Below are 21,773 nucleotides of genomic sequence, written 5' to 3'. Positions count from 1 at the left end.
TTTTACAACATTTGATATTCGCTCGATTTCTCATGTGACGATTTTCTAATTTTATTGTAATTAAAAAACGAATGACTGTAGATATTTAAAAATTTCACTGAATGTTTATATTAGCATTTTCTATATACGATAACATTTTGAAAAAAAGTTGACTCTTTTTGAGCTGTTTACGGACATTCTCAGTTTTCAATTTTTTCAGTTTTTTTTTCTATAAATATCAATAAAGTTTTATCTGTTGGGTCAAAAAGTGTAAAAATTTAATGCAAGGCTCCTGATATATTGTTACAATAACAGTTGAAAAATATTAAAAATACATAGGTACAATTTTTTTTATAAGCATTTGAAGTTAAAATGTTGACAAAATTTATCAAATTTAAAATTGAATAATTATTTTGTAGTTAAAAATTTATAAAATGTTCAACTTTTATATTTAAGGATTGAAAATTTAAAACAAGATTCCATGTAAATAGTTAATTCTGTTACCAAAGAATCTAAAAAATACATAAGCACAGTTTATTTTTATACTCATTTTAAGTTCAAATTTGGATGTAATTACATACAAAAAAAACCTAGAATAACTATTTTAGTTATTTTGTTGTGATTGTATAATATTATTCGTGGGTACTTGAAACTTCTAAAGTATACTCTTATATATCTATGATAGTATCACGGTTTGTTGCTGATGTATAACGCGTTATAAGTACCTAATGGATATTGTGATATGATTAATTTTGAATTTATTATAGGTACCTATTATAGGTCAATTTTTTTTTTTAATACCATAGATGTAAGTATAATATATCTTAGGTATACCTAGATTCAGTCTCCGCTCAGAATCGTTTTTCTTATACAATAATGTTCTATCATTGAATTCAAATTTAATACCATCCATTATACAGTAACCTACTATACAGCAAAGGGACATCCACTTGCCCACCTTTTTTTCTATATAATATCGTAACTAAGCCACAATCATCAATGGTATACTATGTGATCGCATACTGTATTTTAAGTTATTTTGAATATTAAGATATAATTAATATATTTCAAATTAAAAAATATTATAATCAAACGTCATAATCAATTCGTCATATTTAAAAGAAATCAAATCCTAACGTAATTGTAAAATGAAAATAATATTTTAAATAATTTATTCAAAAAGTTTTTATTCTTATTTTACATTACTGTTTTCATTTTAAGCCTCTAATATTATGTATAATGCGTGGGCGTATTATTATTCATTTCAAGAAAAATATCAATGTTTAAAAATGTATTAGGTACATTTATACATTTGTTTGTTTAAGAAATTTTTTTGAATAATTTTAGTATTTTTGGTAGAAAGTTGCCACTTGTTTTCATTGGAAACGTTAAACATTTGACTTTCGGCTATTCAAGTGACTAATTGTTTGAAATGATAATATATTAATTTAGTTGGAATGAGTAAAACTACATCAACTTTCGCATTAATTTATTCGAGTTATTTAGAAAGTCTTTGTACCAACTTATCATTATTTTTATTGGCAATTCTAACATTATACTATTAAAGTTTGTATAGATTCCTATACAACTTTAGATTCGTTTAAACTTTACAAATAAATTATATTTACGTGGCTGGTATTATATTTAGTTTGTATTTTATCTACTATCCACATTATAATTATAGCCACTGAATTTTTAGTAGGTATAGATGATTGTCGATTCATTTTTACGAACATTTCAATTTTTGTACCTATATATAACAATAAAATATTAAATTACACTTCGCTATTTTGAACATAAATGTTAGTCACTGTAGTCTGTAAGTTGTATTGATAAACATAATTAGATATTATTATAAAATAGATACTTAATTCATCATTTTAAATATGCTCTCATTTTTTTTTTCATCATCATCAATTTTTCACTCAAATTAGTATGTTCTGTTTATTAAAAAAAAGAACATGGATTGCGATTAAGGCATTTAAAATTGAAAAATGTTTATGTTTTTTTGCATTTAAAATCTATACATGCAATATACAATATACATTGTAGGTAGATACTGTCATTTATTATATTTTATTATTTATTAGTATAAATAACATTCGTTTTTTATTATATATTATTAATGGATCACATTACCCGCACTCGTTTGGGAGTGCCAGGGATTTTAATAAAAAAAAATAATTAAATAAAGTTTAAATAACTTTATTTTGAACTGCCTAAATTTAAAAGCCAAAGTGGTATACATTGCTCACATCGACATACATTTTATGGTACAAATATAAAGATAAATATGTTTTTATAGTGCGAGACACAAATAAAATGTCTGTGGAATCTATTGCATCATTCGTCATAACGAAATTAACACTGTTCGTACATTGCTATTTAGTTTCTCGTTTTACAGAGTACCCAAAATAGGGTCATAATTTATTTTGAACACGGACGCCCCCTAAGATAAACTCTATTGTAAAAGCGGAAGTTTTCCCGCAAATACATTTTTTTCTTAAACTAATTAATTAATGACGGAAGTAAAAATTATAATAATAATTCAAAAAGTTTAATTTATTAAGCATGACAATCTTAAGGTTACAAAGGTGATCTTTTTTAACAATAATTTTTATCACAGCTATAAAGACAGTCGAAACAGTGAGCCACGAGAACTATTCACATATATTTGATCAAAATATCACCAATGTAGTTAATAAAGTTATCGAAAATTGTATTTACAACATTTACGCCGTGTGGCTTTACAATATGAGGTGAAAATATGGCATGAGTGTACGAACAATAACAGGAATATACAACAAATAAAAATATTATGAAAGGTTACCTACCGATTTATATTGAAAACCTTTCACACCTTCAACATTAAAAAAAAATAAAAAACACTTTAAGATTAATAAATAACGTTTATGCGCCATTTTTCAAACTTTCAGACAAAAATAGTATTGATCTTTATGTTTCATATTTAACCCAAAATTAAAAAAAAATCATCGAGTATACTTACACGCCCATTGTCAAAGACAATAAAAATTCACGTAAATGTTTGTTTAAGTTTGTATATAATTGTAGTTTATTATTTATCACAATTGAATCACGATTCTAAAACAAGAGTTGGCTATTATATTTGTAATTTTTGCGATGAATGGTATTTTATTTTTATGATTTTAGTGGAATAAATGTTTTAGCATAGACCATTTACGAACTGTTGGCAAGTTTCTCTTTAAGGAAATTATGTGTATAATGTAGAAGTCTGAGTTTTATTTTTTTGTTAATCGAATTTGGAGTTTTACACAGGTACTTCAACTTCTCCTTCAACGATAATACATATTGAATATAATTTTCAACTGTATAATACATTCTGGAATATTTTATCTGTGACAATACTTTTACGAGAGCAAACTTTCTCGCTTACGCGTTACTCTTTAATACTTTTTTCAGTTCTTTTTTTCCATTATTATTCTTATTTGCATGTCACACTTATAATATGCCATTCAGATTTAACCATTTTTTGTTCTTAAAAATGTCCTATTGATAAACAAATATTTTGATTAAACTGAAAATGTAGAGACGCTTCCACTGTACTTTAGAAATAGTCCAATCACTATCAATTTTATCTCAGTTACAATAAGGTTAGTTTATTTTTAATGAAACATATGAGTATACCTAATATTATTTAATATTAATTAATTATTTTTTTAAACATACTTAGCTTTTTATGACTTAATATGGGAAATACATAGTCGGTTTAAAGTCTAATACTCTCGATCATTATACGAAGAAGGGGATAAATATCCAGAAATAGACGGAACGACTTTCATCAGTTTTGATGTACCTAAGTGTATAAATATTTAGTTGGTGTTCGATAATATATAAATAAAATTACACTTTCAATGCTGTTAGTAAACATAATCGTTTATTCCTTGTGAGACAATAATTAAAGGAATTCATTTTGTGAAATACATTATGATGTTGAAAGAGATTTTTAAATTTCTCGGAAATAGATTAAAAATTTGTTAATTAAGTGTTTAGAGAGTGACTTACAATGTTGAACATGATAAAAAATGAATAAACTGTTAAATAAGGTGACATCGGAGTATTTAATAAATTTATGTTATTCGTAAGTCTGTTGCAAAAGTTTAATTTAAGTTTTGTAACTAATAAAGTGTATATATCAACAACGTCAAAATGGTAGACGAACACAAAAGAAAAAATATAATATACATTTTTTGGGGAACAATGCGGAATAGAAATGGATTTTTGGTTTACGATAAGCAAAAGGATGATATAATATTGCAGAAAATAAATCCTACACTTTAAAAAAAAAAAATAAAATAAAATAATAAACTTATTCATGATGTGTCTAACAACTGAATAATACGTTTAAATATTTTGTAATTTTAATTTTCTTACATTGCTTTGATTATATTATGTAAATCAGTAGTGAAATTAGAACCAATGCTCAATTACACCAGCTCCGGGCATATACAAAATACGAAGTCCATAGACCAAACTACTTATTTTAAGCAATAATTCGTAATGCTTTTAGTCCATGTAATACAAAATTTCAAAAAAACTACCTATTAAATTTTTTGATTATCATTAATAATAATAATATGTTCATGTAGAACTGTTTTCACAAACAGTCTATTATAATCCATAATATACTGTTTAAAACTCTTGAAGTGTCTTCTATAGTTTTCTCAGATTTTTAGTGTTCGAATATTATTATGAATGATTCAATATATTAAGATCACATACATGTTTAATTGTCACGTCAGATTATACCATGGTGAAATTAACTGTAATAGAAATAATTAGGATAATATACTTAAAAGTATTAATGGCGAAAAAAAAAACAATTTTATTATTATTTACTTATACGTTATCGCATAATATACTAAAAGCCCCCACTACATTATTGTGGTGTTGGTTAAGTCTTGAAACGAATACGACATTTGTATTAAGGACGTTGATGGTGCGAAACCTTTCTCGCTATAGTTTTATTTTATTTTTTTTGCTCCCTTTTCTTTCTCGAAAATGTTTTATTTTTATTCTTTCGAACACGTGACAGCGGGTCTATCGGATTATAGGGGCAAAAAAAAAGAGTGAAATAATCGGGACCTACATTTTAACTTGACCGTCGCCGTGGGTCGGTCGGGGGCTTAAAAGCACCGCGAAACAATAATTTAAATGAATGTGTATACTAGGATGTACTAAGTTCCTGCCTACAGAGATTGGCCAAAAATGTGAATAACGAAAATCTCATTAAAACTCAAGCCCGCAGTCGATGTATATATTTTATTATGCGATTGCGAACGTAGACCATTCCAATTAAGCTAATTTGGTCGCACAAACGAAAAAAAAATTCTATATTTTTTTTTTTATGATTACCGCGATGTGCCTGTGTGTTTCTTTATTTGCTTAGATTGTTTGTGCCACAGTCGTTTCCCGTTATTATAATATTATTATTTAAATGCACGCATCTTTGTCGATTCGTATATCTTTCGTTATTTCCTTATCGACGAAATAGTTCAAAATAAATTTACATAGGTACCAAATTCATCGCGTATTTGATGATAATATAATTATTTAAAACACAAACAACTCACCGTAAATACTACTAGTTACTCATATAATAACATACGTTTAGGTATCTAAGTTGATTGTTGGTATAACTTAAAAATTGGGTAGGTACTTAAATTAGAGTCTCTATATTGAGATTATATAATTATCCAACGTTGCGTCTTACAGGCTAGTTGTCAAGTCTTATTAAAGCGTACGTATATAAGTTTAATATCGTAAAAATATTTTTAAGCGTAGGTGATAAAACACTAAATTGGTTATTATTTATGAAGTCATTAACCTTGAGATGATATCCTAAACCAAGCAAATTATTTTAAATTCTGTTCAGTTTTCATATAAACATTTCAAAAATTTAAAATATTATAAAATTGATATAGGTAGATAATATCGTTTCACTTTTTAGATTTTCGTAATTGTTTAAAAAAGTACCATTAGCCGTGTAACTATGAAAATAAATATACTTTTATAATATATTGTCTCTTAAATGTATAATATATCAAAAAAAGCTCGCAGTTAATGTATAAATATTTTACTAACTACTTAATTTCGTCGTATTTTAAAAACTGTGCTTTAATATTAATAGATTCGAAGAAGGGTTACAAAGACTGATTTTTGTTTACAGTTCATAATATAGCAAATATGCAATTCATCCAAATTAATTTGTTTGATAAAAATTCTCTAGACGAGGTACTATTTTTTAATAGTTGAAAAGGTATTTCTATATAGTACATACGTTATAAAAATATATCATTTGTGGAGTTATTTAAACTGACATTTACAGGATTTTCATTTTTTATTTTTTTTATCGGGAGTTTCGTATTGATATTTCACACGTCGTACGTTACAGTATTCGAAAGACGAAAAAGGCTTTATCGTATTACTTTAAAGCAGCATGCATTACCACCCTAAAATGAACATCCCACGAGTTTTCCCTAAAGTATATAATGCAATGTCAAAGCGTCTTTTTTCCGCTTCAATTTAATAATATATATGTATGTTTTGTGTATATGAGTATACGGGGACAAATATATCATAGTTCGATATAACTTGGGTCTATGGACTTTGACATTGGCATTTTGATGAACCATTTTTTTTTCACATATTCTTAAATGAAATTTCATCAGCAGCCACTTCAGTTGTTGGTATTTCATCGTTGCGTTTATGCTATGAGCTTAAAATTTAATTCTTAGAAAATAAACAATGTTCATCAAGGGTTTTAAAAATTTCCACGAACTTCAGTATTCCGTATTCAGCTTAATTTATAACTATCAAATATGTAAAAATTGTTTCGACGTAAAATACTTGGTAGCTGCAGGTAATACTTTGTTTGTGCCAGATTTTATTTTATTTTAAAATTATATATTGTAACATAAATTCAGTTATATTTTTCAGGGTGATTTTTAGGAAAAATATATGATAAAATAATAATATTATTTTCAAGTTAATTTTTTTTTATAACGGTATAATTAATAAGTTACGTTACACATTTTCTTAATAATTGAACTTGTGATAGGTGTACATAATATAATAATATAATGAAAACAAACAAATATATAAACACCAAACATAATATAATATATGACTATAATATTATAGACAACATACATATTAAATTATATAACTAGTGTAATGTAGTGTGAGAGAGAAGTCGTAGCGAAAATTGTCTCGTCGAGAGGACTATGGTGCGGGAGTGTGCGACGGGTTACAGCCAGCTGGTCCTCGTCTCCTGTAACACCATGCATTGAAATATATACGTAATTTATTTTATGTATATAATATATCATATTGTTTGTATATATATATATATATAATAATATATAGTAGGTATATTAAGAGTGGTCGTAATGGTTTGTAGTTGTCGCGGATGTGCGTCTGCAGGCTGCAAAGTCCCGTGTTAAGCCACTTCAATAATGGCATTTTTATCACTCAGCGTAATAAAGCCAAGGAACCATCTCCGCGGCGGCGTAGTTTTGTGTAAAATGTTTGTTGTTGTTAGGTTTTTTTTATTATTTATTTATTTGTTAATTTTTGTGTGCTCTCCCTGCAGCCTGAACAACGGATCCTTGACGCCGTGGTACGTGGGCAACGATACAGCAGAGCGGAACGAGCGGGCGAAAAACGCGTACAGCGCACTGCTAACGGTGACGGCACGTGAGCCCAACAACGAAGCGTATCGCAACTTTTCCGTCGAGGTAAGTAACAAACAAAAAAAACGCGGCGACGAGAACAAAAAATCATTTCAATTTTCATTCCACGAACATTACAATAATATATTATTATTTTGATGCATGATGGATTTTTTTGCATTTTTTGCATTATTTTATTATTTTACGTTCAGAACACACAGTTGTTATGTTTGTACATTTGGGTCGGCAATAAATCGATCAGTTTACCTTATCGCGACAACTCGCTGTGGTGGCTCTGGTAGGTCATGAGCGTTAGGTTAGACGGGCGTTTTGTTTTGTAAAATGACTTATGTGACCCAAAACGACGGTCGTATATTTCATCCGAAATATCAAAAATATTCATGACAATTTGAACATTATTATAATATATACAGGGTGAATCATTAAGTATATTAAGTCCCTTTTTTCCTTTAAATATTACATTTATTCAGATTCTGATATTTGAAATTTGAAATTCTTAGGTACACTTCAATACCGTGTTTCCATATTTTAATTTAATTCGTTATGCTATTTAAAGAATGTCTCATGGTACGAACTTAATTTATAAAAATAAAATGAGAACCACTTTGTGTTAAGTACTGCAAATTGTTCAGCAGATCATTATTTTTAAAAAGTCGATGTGAATAAATTGAAAATAGAACGAGTGATACCTCAATTATTAAACTCTGTGTAGGTACTAAGGATAATAGCTCATTATGGTAATAATGTTTAAAAATATGGGGTGAAGATGATTTGAAAATTATAATAATCTATTATTAGTATTAATATATTACTATATTAGCATTTTATAATTTGTAAAAATTGTATAATCATTACTAGATTAAATGTGACACCTGTATTACACTTTTTTTGTACTTTTAGAATAGTATAGATTTTAATAACTCAGAAACAAACCGTCTGAAATTTTGTTTATTTTGGACTAAAATTTTTTTAAAAATCAACTGCTTAAAAATATATAGAAAAAAGGTTGGTTCTCATTTGAAAAAAAAAATGGTCACCACATAATAACATATCTTTAGGTATAATTTAATTCGTAAATAAACAACCCAATACCTACAACAGTGGATTATGAAACATTAATTAAATTAAAATTTAGGTAGATACCTATACATTTTATTGAAATATGATTTACATAAATAATTTATTAAAAAAAAATTTTAGTAATTACGAAAATGTACAATTCCGGAATTAAATAATTATTCTCATGCATTACGTTAATAAAATATACAAATTTAAATGTGATTGTCATTTATTACCAAAACAATATTAATGTATTAATTTTTCTCTTAAACCTATTATACTTACCTATAAAACTACCATATTATTATACTATAGAGCTTAATATTTTTTATTAAATTTACTATTCGTATATTTTCTGTTAATTTTTCGGGGTTTCATAGGTTCCCTTTCATCATTATTTCGGAAATGTAATCGTTTTTACTGTAAGTAATCTATTGTTTAAGGCAGGTGCCTATAAAACATAATGTACGCTTGACCATTATTATTATTTCGTTATCTACCTACATCAAAAGCGCTTCTTTTTACATTCATAATATTATAATATAAGTCAGTGAAGAATGGCGCGAGTTGAATGATTTGAATTTCCGGTGGATGGGATGAAATAAATGTGTCATAATATTGTCTTAAATTAGGTTAAAATAATTTTTAAACCATAATGGTGAAAATATGAAATTTATAATTTATTATATAAATATTTACGGAGTAACAATAATTTTTTTTTAAATGTATACCATAATAATATAATATATAATATATATATAATTATTATAATATACCTACCTATATAATATATTATATTGCATCATTTCAGAAATTCTTATGTAATTCAAATCACGAGGAAGCGTAGGGTTGTCAACGGTGTGCTTATTCCGAATGAACTAATTCTCACGCAGCAGGTTAGGTATAATACATTAATGCCTGCTCGGCGTCCATAAACACACAATATGCTTTCGAATTCGTATTTTATGCACAAACTGAATGTGATAATAGCTTTATATATTTTCCGACCCTAATTCATTATAATGCCGTTTAACTAAGTCCTTGTGTACCTACTTGCGCTTAACATTTAATGTAAATGGAATTTTTCTTCTTATTCCATACACAATAATATATTTGATAGTTAAACTTTGAACACAGGGCATTCTTCGTAGATTTTGACCGTTATAGAATTCTAGTCGTACTTCGGTGATATACACACATACTTTTAACTAACCCTCTTATACATTTTATAAATTTTATTGTGTTTGACAAGTTATACAAATGGGAAATATCAAAAAAATCGATATTTATTTTACATGCATTTTTTACGACTGTGGCATATATGTTTTGTTTACGTTATTCGTTTAGTGTTAACGCATGATTAATGATCATAATATAACCCTTATTGGATATTTGTATAATACATAATATACACAATGTAGGTATAGCACAACTATTTATATTCATAATTATATAATAATAATAATTATATTAACAATGATAAGATCCTGTAAAGTATATCAGTGAAAACCAAAGACAAATAATAATTGTTTGTACACCGATGTTAGTGTGAAGTGGTTGTCATTCTCGAAAACACTTTTTAAATGATGAAAAAAAAAGTCATCTGTAGTGATAGTTGTAAGCACCTACACAGTTAGTAGTTAGTATACAGCGTAAGTCTCTGGGATTTCGGTTTAACAAGCCATGTTAATTGTAAGTACTTTGAGGTTCTTACTTTTTATAATGTCATTTGGTTTGGATTTATCCTGTGTGCAGTATTTGGGGTTCCTTTATATTATACAGAGTCTATTCAAAGGAATCGTTTAGTATTCCGCATTGTACGTCATGTTCAACTTATTATTCATTTTTGACATATTTTTTTCAATTTATAACTCAACAACTGATTACTTACATCAGTCATATTATGCAAACACAAAGATGACTCTATAAATAAATTATTTTTTATTTTTTTATTACGAATTATAATATAATATAACCGACATAGAGGATTCGCTTTAGCAAGAGTAGAAGGAATAAAAAATAATAACAAACAACGATGCTAAAATATACATAATATTAATTGATAATCAGATTTCCAGCCCGAAAATCGTTTTGAGACCATCCGTTTGAAATTTGAAAACGATGTGCTTCAATAATTATTAACGTAAGATGTTTGATTAATAAATACGTATTTAGATTCTGTGAACACACGAGCTTTCAGGAGATATGTTAACTTGAAAGACAACATCATGATATTGTTATATATTATATTATAATATCATACTAGTCTTGTTGAAGTTGCACAGTAATAAAATAACATAATATATTCCGAGAAGACTCGCGTCTTTCAATTATTTATAATATGACGACGAAAAGTTTACGTAGGTAGTAGGTATACCTATACCGTATTCAATATACATTTTCTATCCTTTCCTGTTATGTACTATTATTATAACGTAGACAATGAAGTATAATATTAACTGTTAAGGCGCTATCTGTCGACAAGACGTATTTTTTTTTAATAAGAAGTACCTAAATTTGCATCGAAACGGCGATGCGGTTTCGATGTCGCAAATACGCAATACCTATCAATTTAGTACCTATCTACCTATGCTGCGTACGTCATAACGACATACCATTATAATTGGACTTTTGCGGAAAGGTCGAAAAACAATGATGACAATCTAAACCGAAACTGATACCTATATTGTGGTTTCCAGGTGAAACGCGTAGCGGAGGAGAAGTACAATTATACGTTTGGCAACGAGTCCGTTTCGACGTTCGTGACGGCGTTCTACGACGCTGTGTTGCTGTACGGGCTGGCGCTCAACGAGACGCTGGCCAGGGGCGGCAACCAGTCCGACGGGACGGCCATCGTCAAGGCCATGTGGAACAAGACGTTTACCGGCATCACGGGCGACGTCAATATCGACGCGAACGGCGACCGGATCGCCGACTATTCGCTGCTCGACATGGACCCCGAGACCCACAAATTCAAGGTATATACGTCGATTTAAGGTTATAATAATATTAATTTTTTTTTTTTTTATTGATCATGAAGCCCGGGGCAACCTTGGCTATTAGCTGTTAGTTTTTGTTTGTAGAGGAGGAATTGTAGGTTAGTAAACACGTGTGTTTTTGGTTTGGCAAATTTTTAGTGGTATCTGCCATGCCCGGATGGGGGATGTTGGCACTTCTTTCCGGACACCATGACTAGCTCGAAGAAAAATGCTGCCCACGGCCGGATTCGAACCGGCGCCGGTGTGCGTCGCAACCGACACCTTAATCCGCTCGGCCACTCCGTCCCCGGTTTTAATAATAGTATTAATAGGTACTATAATAGTAATAATATGTTGCGGGCGGGATACGATGTCTATATACTATTTTGTTTTCGCCTCTGATGACCTACTAAATTATACCCAATGGGGTTGCGCGCTACATTATAATATTGTGCTTATACGGTAATCATGGGTGAGAACTTATAATATTATGTTGTTTTTGCAACGATAAAAATCACGTACTGCAGCTTCGGCTGATACGCTATTTTTCGCGTTTGACATAATGTCGAGGGTGAGATTTGTATAGAAAATCCAATCTAGTTACGTTAGGGAGGAGGTGTTGAAAGTGGGAAATTTCCAGTACTTTTATTAATAATCGCGGTGACAGATAGCTGGAAAACGGGAGTGTTTACGCAACACCTGCAGTTTACAACAAAATCGATTTCATTGTTTTGTCGATGTTTAGAGTGGACCTTGAGGACTAGAAACATTTACCAAACTATGTTTATTCAAGCATTAATTTTTAGTCGAGACACAATTTTTGAAAACATTGGTTTTTGGGGATATTTATTTATATAGATATTTTATATTGTCATTTTTTTGTTTTTCAGATATAATCTATATAGAAAATAAATTACTAATTTTAACATAAATATGTTATAGCGACTTTCCTTGTGAGTAGAGGCCTCTAAATCGCCTTGACTTAAAATCGTTTTCCTTATAGGTACAAGGATATGTTATCATTACATTTTAAATTTAACACATCAATTATTACAATGACGAAATACACTTTATGTGAAACTTACATAATACACCAGAGTATCGAGTTATATGTTTTTTTTTTTGTTTTGTACCTAATGGCAATAAGTTACAACAAATTTTAGTGATAAATATAATTTATTAAAATTGCATCAATACCGAATTAGATGTATCACTTATTGACACGAATACACAAATATGACTTAAGCAGGGGAGGGTCTAGATCTGGGAATCCCTTGCCCTGGCAGTGGGGCCACTCTATATATACAATAATGGTTGATGAACTATATGAAAGTTCATTATGGAAGTATATGGTTGTAGGTTATGCAGATCTGCAGCGTCTATTGGAACAAAAAAAGACACATTTTTTCTACTTAGACGAAGTGAAACCTAAAAAATCAACTTTAATTTGACAAGACCTTTTTTTTCTCTGTCCATGACTGACAGTACGTATAATATATTATCATGTTGTTTTTAGTCCAACGAGAACTGACGATCAGCTAGAGGAATAATAACTTTAAACTATTATTCTTTCACCTAAAATCAAAGTTGAAGGATATTTATAAGATTTATGAACTTTAATATTTTAAATGTCTCGAAATGTTATGTGTATGTCAGTATGTTTCAAATATTTCAATGTAATACCAATATTGTTGATAATTTTTTTTTTAAATAATGATATTGATATTGAATTTGGTGGAATAAAATTAAACAGATAATAACAATTGATAAGAAAAATACATTACTGGTGTATAACATTCAGACTTTCAGACTGATACATTTTGGTAACTATAAAAAACAATTACTTTTGTATTCTGCGTATAGTATAGGTACCTATGCGTCTGATGTTTCAAGCTTTATGCTTCATCGGCCACATTGGTTCACTACAGCTGGTATCAAATTAATTTTTGAAATGTCCGATGAACCTCTAAACACACCTAGGGTACCGTAAGCAATTGCACTAATTAAAATTGTCTTAAAAAAAACACGGTTATAGGAAAAACTCAAATATCTAAAAGACAACTACCGTATCGTTATTACTATTTTGTACACCTATCGAAGAATGATTAAAATATAGTTTGTATGAGTAAACGGATGTTTATGTAAATATTGTAAGGTATTATTAAAATACGACTACGGCGAATATACCCTTCGATGTTTTGACACACTATAATAATAATATAATATCCAACGGTGCCTCTTTGACGTCTTTCATTACTCGCCGACGGTGGTGACGACGCCGTGTCACATCAAATAATATAATAATATGACAGTCGTCCGTGATTGTTTATTTGTCTGTCGTCTCAAATAATCGATATGGATATTATATCATTGTATCTTGTTACGTTTTGCAATAGTACGTTGTGTGTTCTTTAAATTAATTGTCCTATAATTCTATAAAACAATAACAAAAAAACAGTTGAAACGGTTGTTCAATGCAATTAACACAACGTCGAGTTTTATAGATTTCAGCTTTTTTACGCCGAATTTCTCGCTTTGTTTTGTGTTTACTCGTTTATCCATCAAATATATATGGGTACACGAATTCCATTGTCCCCACAATAATGAGTACCTATAATATGTACCTACACGAGACCATCATTCATCCGTGTTACAATGTCAACAATTTGGATTTATCATACCCATACTATCGGATAGTGATTTCAACAAAATATTATTATTTATTATAGGCACGCGTACATTGTTTAGTCGATGTCGTACCGCGTAGATTAATCGCACTAATAATTTTGCCGGTACAAAAACCACATGGTCACAGTAATATTAGAACATGTCGTCAGAATAGTCAGTTTCTTTAGGTTTTTCAATAATGTATCGTATATTATAAAGCATTGTAGGAACTACTGAGTAGAAACATCTGATTGAATACATTTTTTCTATGAAAAAAATTAGGATAAGACATACAATAATATATTTAAACTGTAACTCTAGACCAAAATGCGTGGGTGTGTCCTAAATTTAAAATTAATGTAATAACTAGTCAGTATAGTCACTAATCATCAATGTAAAAACGTTTCGACAACCTCTATAGTAGGTAGGTACTTGTGTGTTTCCTTATCACTATAGTAATAATATATATCACTTGCATTACACCGAAAACACCATATTTATTTTCAATTCAGACGTATTTACTGAATAGCAAAGCAACTACTAACACTAACCCTGCAATGGTATACTCTATTCAGGATAATAATGCCTAAATTTGCGGATGAATACTAATAACTCAGCCACTGGAATAGTTAACTTAGGTAAGGTTAATAAATGCTATTTAATATAAGATAAATTCCGGTGACTTAGTATTTGGGCATTTTTATCCTGAATAGAGTAGGTATACTATTGTATAAAATAATACTATTTAATTGGACTGTAAAGATTCTCAGTATTTTTGGAACCATAAGAGAATTTATTATACTTTACGAGACTCTCAATTTCAAGATTTCAATTTTCAATAATATATATTATTATTTCATGAGTTTAAAATCACGTTTTAAAATATAAATTTGTATGGTTTAATTTATACATTTTGTATGCATAATATTATATTCTATAATTGTCCGTTTATTTATTTTATTACTTACACAATATGGTTATCTCATCATTTAAAATAATAAGGAAAGGAATAAATGATAAATTAAAAAATATTTTAAAATTAAAAATAAATGTCTATCTAATATACCTACGTCGTTGAGCGTAGAGAAAATTGATTTGATAGAATTTCTTTCATGGAATATGATTTACGGAAAAATAAATAAAATATGTGATTAAAATATTTAGAATTTTATTTTATACAATAAGATTCTTATTATAAAAAATTAATCTTTGAAAACTATATTATACTTAATAAAGGTCACGATGATCTCTAACGTAAGACGTGAGTTCAGTAAGGCCAGAAAATCGGTGAATAATAAACACATTTTTTTTTATAAAATCAACAACCAATTCGACCATAAAAACAGCAATGTTGTTGTACTAAATACATATTATAATGAATTCAAAATATTCTATTTCTATATTATGTTGACACTATTATTGCGTATAGTATTTTAGTATAAAAACTTAAAAACTATAGTGACATTTTTAATTTAAAGTTCATTTAAAAAATAAATATCACGAAATTTAATTTAACATAGATAGGTACATTTAAGTTAAAACAAACTTTAATTCTAAACAAACGGAGAAAAATATTTTATTTTATTTCTTATTAAATTTAGTTAATATAAAAGTAAAATTTTTAATTTTGCAGCAAATGTCAAGCGCTAGCTTACTTTGAAAATAAATAAAAATGTTATAAAGCGATGGTTTTTGTGTTCAATAAATTTATTTTAATTTTGTATTAGCGTAAATAAGAAATATGTCAAACTTTTTACACTAGTTTCAGAACAGAAAAGTAATTTTTCTTTGAGATGAGTTATGTATAATTTTAGAACTAACTATTGGTTTGAAAATGTGATAAGGTAATTCTAGAAAACATTATGTATAATTGTTGCTTGTATTATACTTCCAATAATATTTAAAATAGCAATATTAAAAGGCAATAAAAAATTTATTTTTATAAAATTCAATTTTATTTATAATATAATAATCATAGTTTACAATGTATTTACATTATATTGAAAATCAATCGACTTTCTTTGGTAACATTCATGATTCATTTTAGTGCCAATTTTATATGTCAAAACAATATTTACTTTAAGTGATATTATTTATTATTTTTTAGATTAAAGAATATTTTTAAATTTTATCAAGAAAAAAATATTCATATAATTACCTATATTGTTTTATTTACAATTTTAAATATTATAATATACCTTTTATGAATTTATGGATCACAAAAATTTAATTTGAAGTGGATGTCACAATTTATTATCGTTAAATAATATCAAATTCGTAATATTATATAGGTATAATATGATGTAAATAAATTAATCAGATACATTAGATATGTAATATATGAATATATTATATGAATTTCTGAAAATAATACAAAGTATAATTAATGAAATAATGAATATAATATATTTAAAGTTGTTGTACTTACCTAGGGACTAGAATACTTAGGTCTCTTAGGTGCCTTTATTAATAAGGGTTTAATCATGTTCTTTAGTAAATATAATTTATTTTATGGATACTGATCACTTCGTATTACACACTCGATATTAAAGATAATAATAATATAAAATAAAGTTAGGAACTATTATATATTATGGTTATTTTTTTTATGAATACATATTTTTGTATAGCCATCGATGCTGAATAAATAATTATTTTAATGAGATAAAACTTACTATTTACTTTTACCGCAATATATGTTTTCCTTAATTCGGCGTAAAGGCATTGTTAGACGTATGAACGCATTTGGCAAAATCAAAGGAATCAGACGGATAAACAATTACCTCTTAAATAAACTCACTATAGACGTGCAAACAGCCATACAAAAGTACCATGTGTATTCCTACAATAACTTTAAAATAACCACCAGGTTGATTCAAATTTATGGTAGGTGACAAAAAGACTATTTTATCAAGAAATTAATAATTTACTCCCCCTATAGTGTACATAAAGTAAATCAACTATAGTGATACCTGATGCAGAAAAATGTAATGTTTTTTTATTCAGAAATATAGTGTAACATATTTTCAAACAACCTGACAATATCAATACAAACAATGCCTAGCGGGCTTATAATTTGTTTAGTACCATCTCAGTCCAGAAGCTTGAGCTTGTATTATTTTTTGTATTATATTATGATACTCATCATTTTATTATTATTATTATGTCTATCATATTGTAATAATCAAAATTAAAAACTGTATATACATCTTAGATTAATATCTATATAGATAACAATTAATAATAAAATTGGTACTTCTTGTTTTACATAAATAAAAAGAACTTTTTCGCCAAAAATCAATTTTTAAATGTAAACAGTGCACAGCAATCTGAAACCAAATTGCGTGTGCCGACTGGAAAGAATCGTCCAAAAAAAAAAAATAAAATAAGTAATGAGAACCATCGACGTTTTTGATAAATTATTGTGGGAGAACGTTGCAAACCCATTTTTTTCTTCAAACAGTAAGAAAATATTCTGTTTACCAAATTTACGTTATATTATGTATATGATAATATATCTATAGTGCCGTGATGTCGTGTATTTGTTTTCCGTACCATAGCTGAAAGCTTCTATTCTGTACATATCAACGAATTTCCCTATGTGAACACACACACACACACACACCCACGTGATATCTTCTTTTGTATATCTAGCATAAGTATGGACAATAAATTAGGCATGTGCGGATGAGCGAAAATGAGAGCAAGTGGACGACTAAGATTTCTTGGCATATTCCGCGACTTAAACATAATGTCGATAAATGCGTTTTTAACGACGGCGGAAGCGGTAACGGTGTTATATTCTATATAGAGATTTCGCGCGAGACGAAACAAGAAGTGTTTGAAAAAAAAAAATAATAATGAAATATGAACGGAAAGGAAGAACGGTGTCTGCGGGCGTCTATAAATACATATATATACATATTATATAGTATATAATTACTTATTGCCGCGAAGGGTGAAAAAGTTAAGCCGATCTTTCCGCAGCATCGTACCATTAAATTACATTTATATCCTTGCCGAAAGCGCCGGTTTTATACAACAGAAGCGTTTTCAATTTCACTACGGCCAAAATGTTTTTCGTGGAGAATGAAAAACACTGCGAGACGCGTTTTACCTTATAATGGCTGTTGGATAATTAACATCGCATGTTCCTGTATAAGACCATCGCCATATGGGTGCCTAAGGGCGACGATTTGGGACGCACTCTTTATACCCACGCTACCTATGATTATTAAAATATATAATGTATAGCATAAAATTGGTCTGAATATATTATTGAAAATTTTACTGTCAATAAAATAAATAATATTGCTCTACCTCATAATGGAAAAATGTTTTAAGTCAAATTTTTTTTTAGTTAGAACTTATAACTTCTTTACCTCCAAACTACATTGTATTATACATAAATCGAAAAAATAACCATTTTTTAAGAGACATTTAAAATTGTATAAACAAAATAAAATGTTATGAACTGTATAATATATCATGTTTAGAAAATACTTAATATTTGGTGAAAATTGTCAGTCTCTAAATTGTTATTTTTGTTAATAACCTAACCCTTTTTGCGTAAAAATTTACCTTTTTTCTTTATTTGTTATTCGATTTTCTCTATCATTATAATAAAGAGTATCGCGAACTTTATACTTCTGTTCGGTAAAGTATAATCTAGATTCGATTCGCCACCTAAAACCGCTGTCAAAGTTCAATATTGAAGTATTTTTACTTGTCCCCAAAAGGTGTACCTAAGCGTATAACATTATAAGCAAGCGCAATGCGCATTGGAATTATGTCGTCATCGTGGTCGCGGTCTGTTCGTAGATGGCTAGATATAGTAAATATTATGTTATTCTGTAGTTTTTTCTCGTTTAATCCGCGTATATATTATCTTATCGTATATTATACGTGAAACGGACGGTCCATGTTCGAACATCTGCAGCTCGAATATAATCGCATTATAATATTATACAATATAATAACAGCATTATATCGTAGGCCAACGTCGGCGGTGACACGTATACATACAGATCATACAGTAATATTTCAGTAAACGCTAATTTATTATACGACGATGTATAATTATTTCGACGGAATTGACGAAACGTTTTACACGACGTTTTCGATCGATGCGCGTGTGTCCACTCGCCGAACGACAAACTGCAGTGTTGAGTTCTACAGGAAAGAAGACCTTTATCTCCTACTTATCCTACAACTGTTGTATACAAGACATAGCTGTCCGTCAGTGCAACATCTAAGATGACGATGATTATAATAATGATAATATGGTATGAACGTGTGATGTGTGCGCGACGGAATTTTTTTTACGAATTATCCCTCACCCCTATCGGACGTGATGACAAATTGTTTTGAAACAGCGTGCTGGAAAAACTCTAAAACAAAAGAATTGTTTCACCTCTATAATAATATTTTTATCGCAGCGTTTATCATCCCGCGTGATCGACGGTTTCGTGTGTCAGTGCACCGATGCTGTCTTACAAGAATTCACGATTTATATTCGTGGCGATATACAAAAATACAAAATAATTATTAATTACTATAAACCCATTTTTAGGGCTCGTTTATTTATAATAATAAACTATTTCAATAAATTATTTACACTGATATGAGCTGATATGAACTGATGTGTTTCGAAACGTTTATTACACGGCGTGGCTCGTTCGTTATAAAATTTTTTTGGTATTTTTATATTTTGATATTATTACTGTGAGCAAAAATAAATAATATAAAACAACAACAATATTGCAAGATATATTAGGTATAATCATAATACTATAGAAATTATAATGGTTTAAATAATTTTAGTATGGGAATCAAATTTCAGTGATATTACAAATGCGTATGCCATTATATAACTAGGCAAATTCGAGTGCGTATAGCGGTATATGGTTTGGACATGAACTTGAAATGATCTACTACCACTTGCAAAGTATACTGTCAAAAGAAACGTAAAAGAGATTTTGTTTTAAAAAAACGCGTTTCAGGTATAGATAAAAAATGACTATAGAGCAAAACAAAAAATTTATGTCACCAGTAAAATTTATGTCTGTACAACAGAATATTATAGGTAGGTAGGTAACATGATTCAGTACCGTTTTCGTCTTATGAGTTGTGCCTTGTGCGTAAGGTCTATGTTTATAAAACATTTTCTTACACAATAATATATAATACGATATACGAGCGCCGACACGAGAGTATGCAATATATTGTAAGACATAATAATAATATTATATGTACCTAACGTGTCGAACGACTACGATTAAAAACCTTCTACTGGAATAATAATAATATTTAGAAATAAAAACGCAACAATCTTCTTCAGAAATTCATTTTAAGAGGGTTCATAAATTGATGTTGTTGGCTCCGAATACCAAACAAGGGTGACCCGTCTAATAATATTCTAAACATCCTCCCGGACGATTCGCTTCATTTTTGGCTCGGGTGGTAGAATTTTGGGATATAAGGCGAAGCGCGTGCCGTCGTTTTGACACGTTAAAGTAGACTTACCGAAATTGCCAGCCAAAGTCAACAAAAACAACAACAGCAATAATAATAGTATAATAATTGTTATTGTAATTAGATTAACAAAGTTGATTTTTGTTTTCAATAGGTAGTAAATTTAATATTTTAAGGTTCTCATAACAAAATAGGTAACCGGTGCTATAAAATATCAGTTATCACGACAGACATACCCAGTATCTAGGTAATTTTATGGACCTACATTGACGACAAACACATTTCAAGTAAAAACAACCCGTTCAAATTAAATGTTCATAATCTTGAAATATAACACTGTTATTTTCAACTATACGAACGTATTTAAACCACGATCCTAATCTTATTTGAATTATTTGATATGAGTTTAAATACTTAATTAATTATTTTAAATAATATTATGTTTTATTTTTGAACGATGCTATCGGAGTGTTTTTTTTTAATAAATACATTGAATACAATATTTTACTTGGCATAAGCCAAATGGTGCATCAATATATAGCGGGAGAATGGAAAAAAAGTATAACGTTATATTTATTTATTTTATTTATTTTTCCCAGGGAATCAAATATAGTAGAAAATATTGTACGTGTGCGTTGAAACGATGGTATCTGTACGAATAGAATCCCGCCTTAAACGGTACACCTTGGACATAATAATAATATAGATTGTTTGTATACGACGAGATCGTAAAGACGATCGTATTGTCATCGATTTCAATGATAAAAGTGTAAAAATAGTTTGCCTCTCCACTCTGGAAATGCGTTCTTATACCGTTCACTGACAGTGGCAAAATCTTAAATTATAGGTAATTTTATTATTCGGTAACTGGCAGTACTTTAAA

At 28.7% G+C, this 21,773-nt stretch overlaps 2 protein-coding genes across 2 annotated transcripts in view; both read left to right on the top strand.

Moving 5' to 3' along the window:
- LOC103309276 (receptor-type guanylate cyclase gcy-28) overlaps positions 1–15,224 on the top strand; it is a 20,236-nt gene extending 5,012 nt beyond the window's left edge. The window contains exons 2-3 of the mRNA XM_008184285.2: positions 7,613–7,757; positions 11,471–15,224. Coding sequence (XP_008182507.1) covers positions 7,613–7,757; positions 11,471–11,767 — 442 coding nt within the window. The 3' untranslated portion in view covers positions 11,768–15,224. The remainder of the gene's footprint in view (positions 1–7,612; positions 7,758–11,470) is intronic.
- The window catches only part of LOC100159027, a 302,306-nt gene that overhangs the window by 75,222 nt on the left and 205,311 nt on the right, over positions 1–21,773 (top strand). The gene's annotated exons all lie outside the window — the stretch shown is intronic.

This window comes from Acyrthosiphon pisum, chromosome A1 (genome assembly GCF_005508785.2).
Source record: "Acyrthosiphon pisum isolate AL4f chromosome A1, pea_aphid_22Mar2018_4r6ur, whole genome shotgun sequence".
Lineage (NCBI taxonomy): Eukaryota > Metazoa > Arthropoda > Insecta > Hemiptera > Aphididae > Acyrthosiphon > Acyrthosiphon pisum.
The sequence above is the reverse complement of the archived record's forward strand: the minus strand, read 5'-3'. Positions and strand labels throughout refer to the sequence as shown.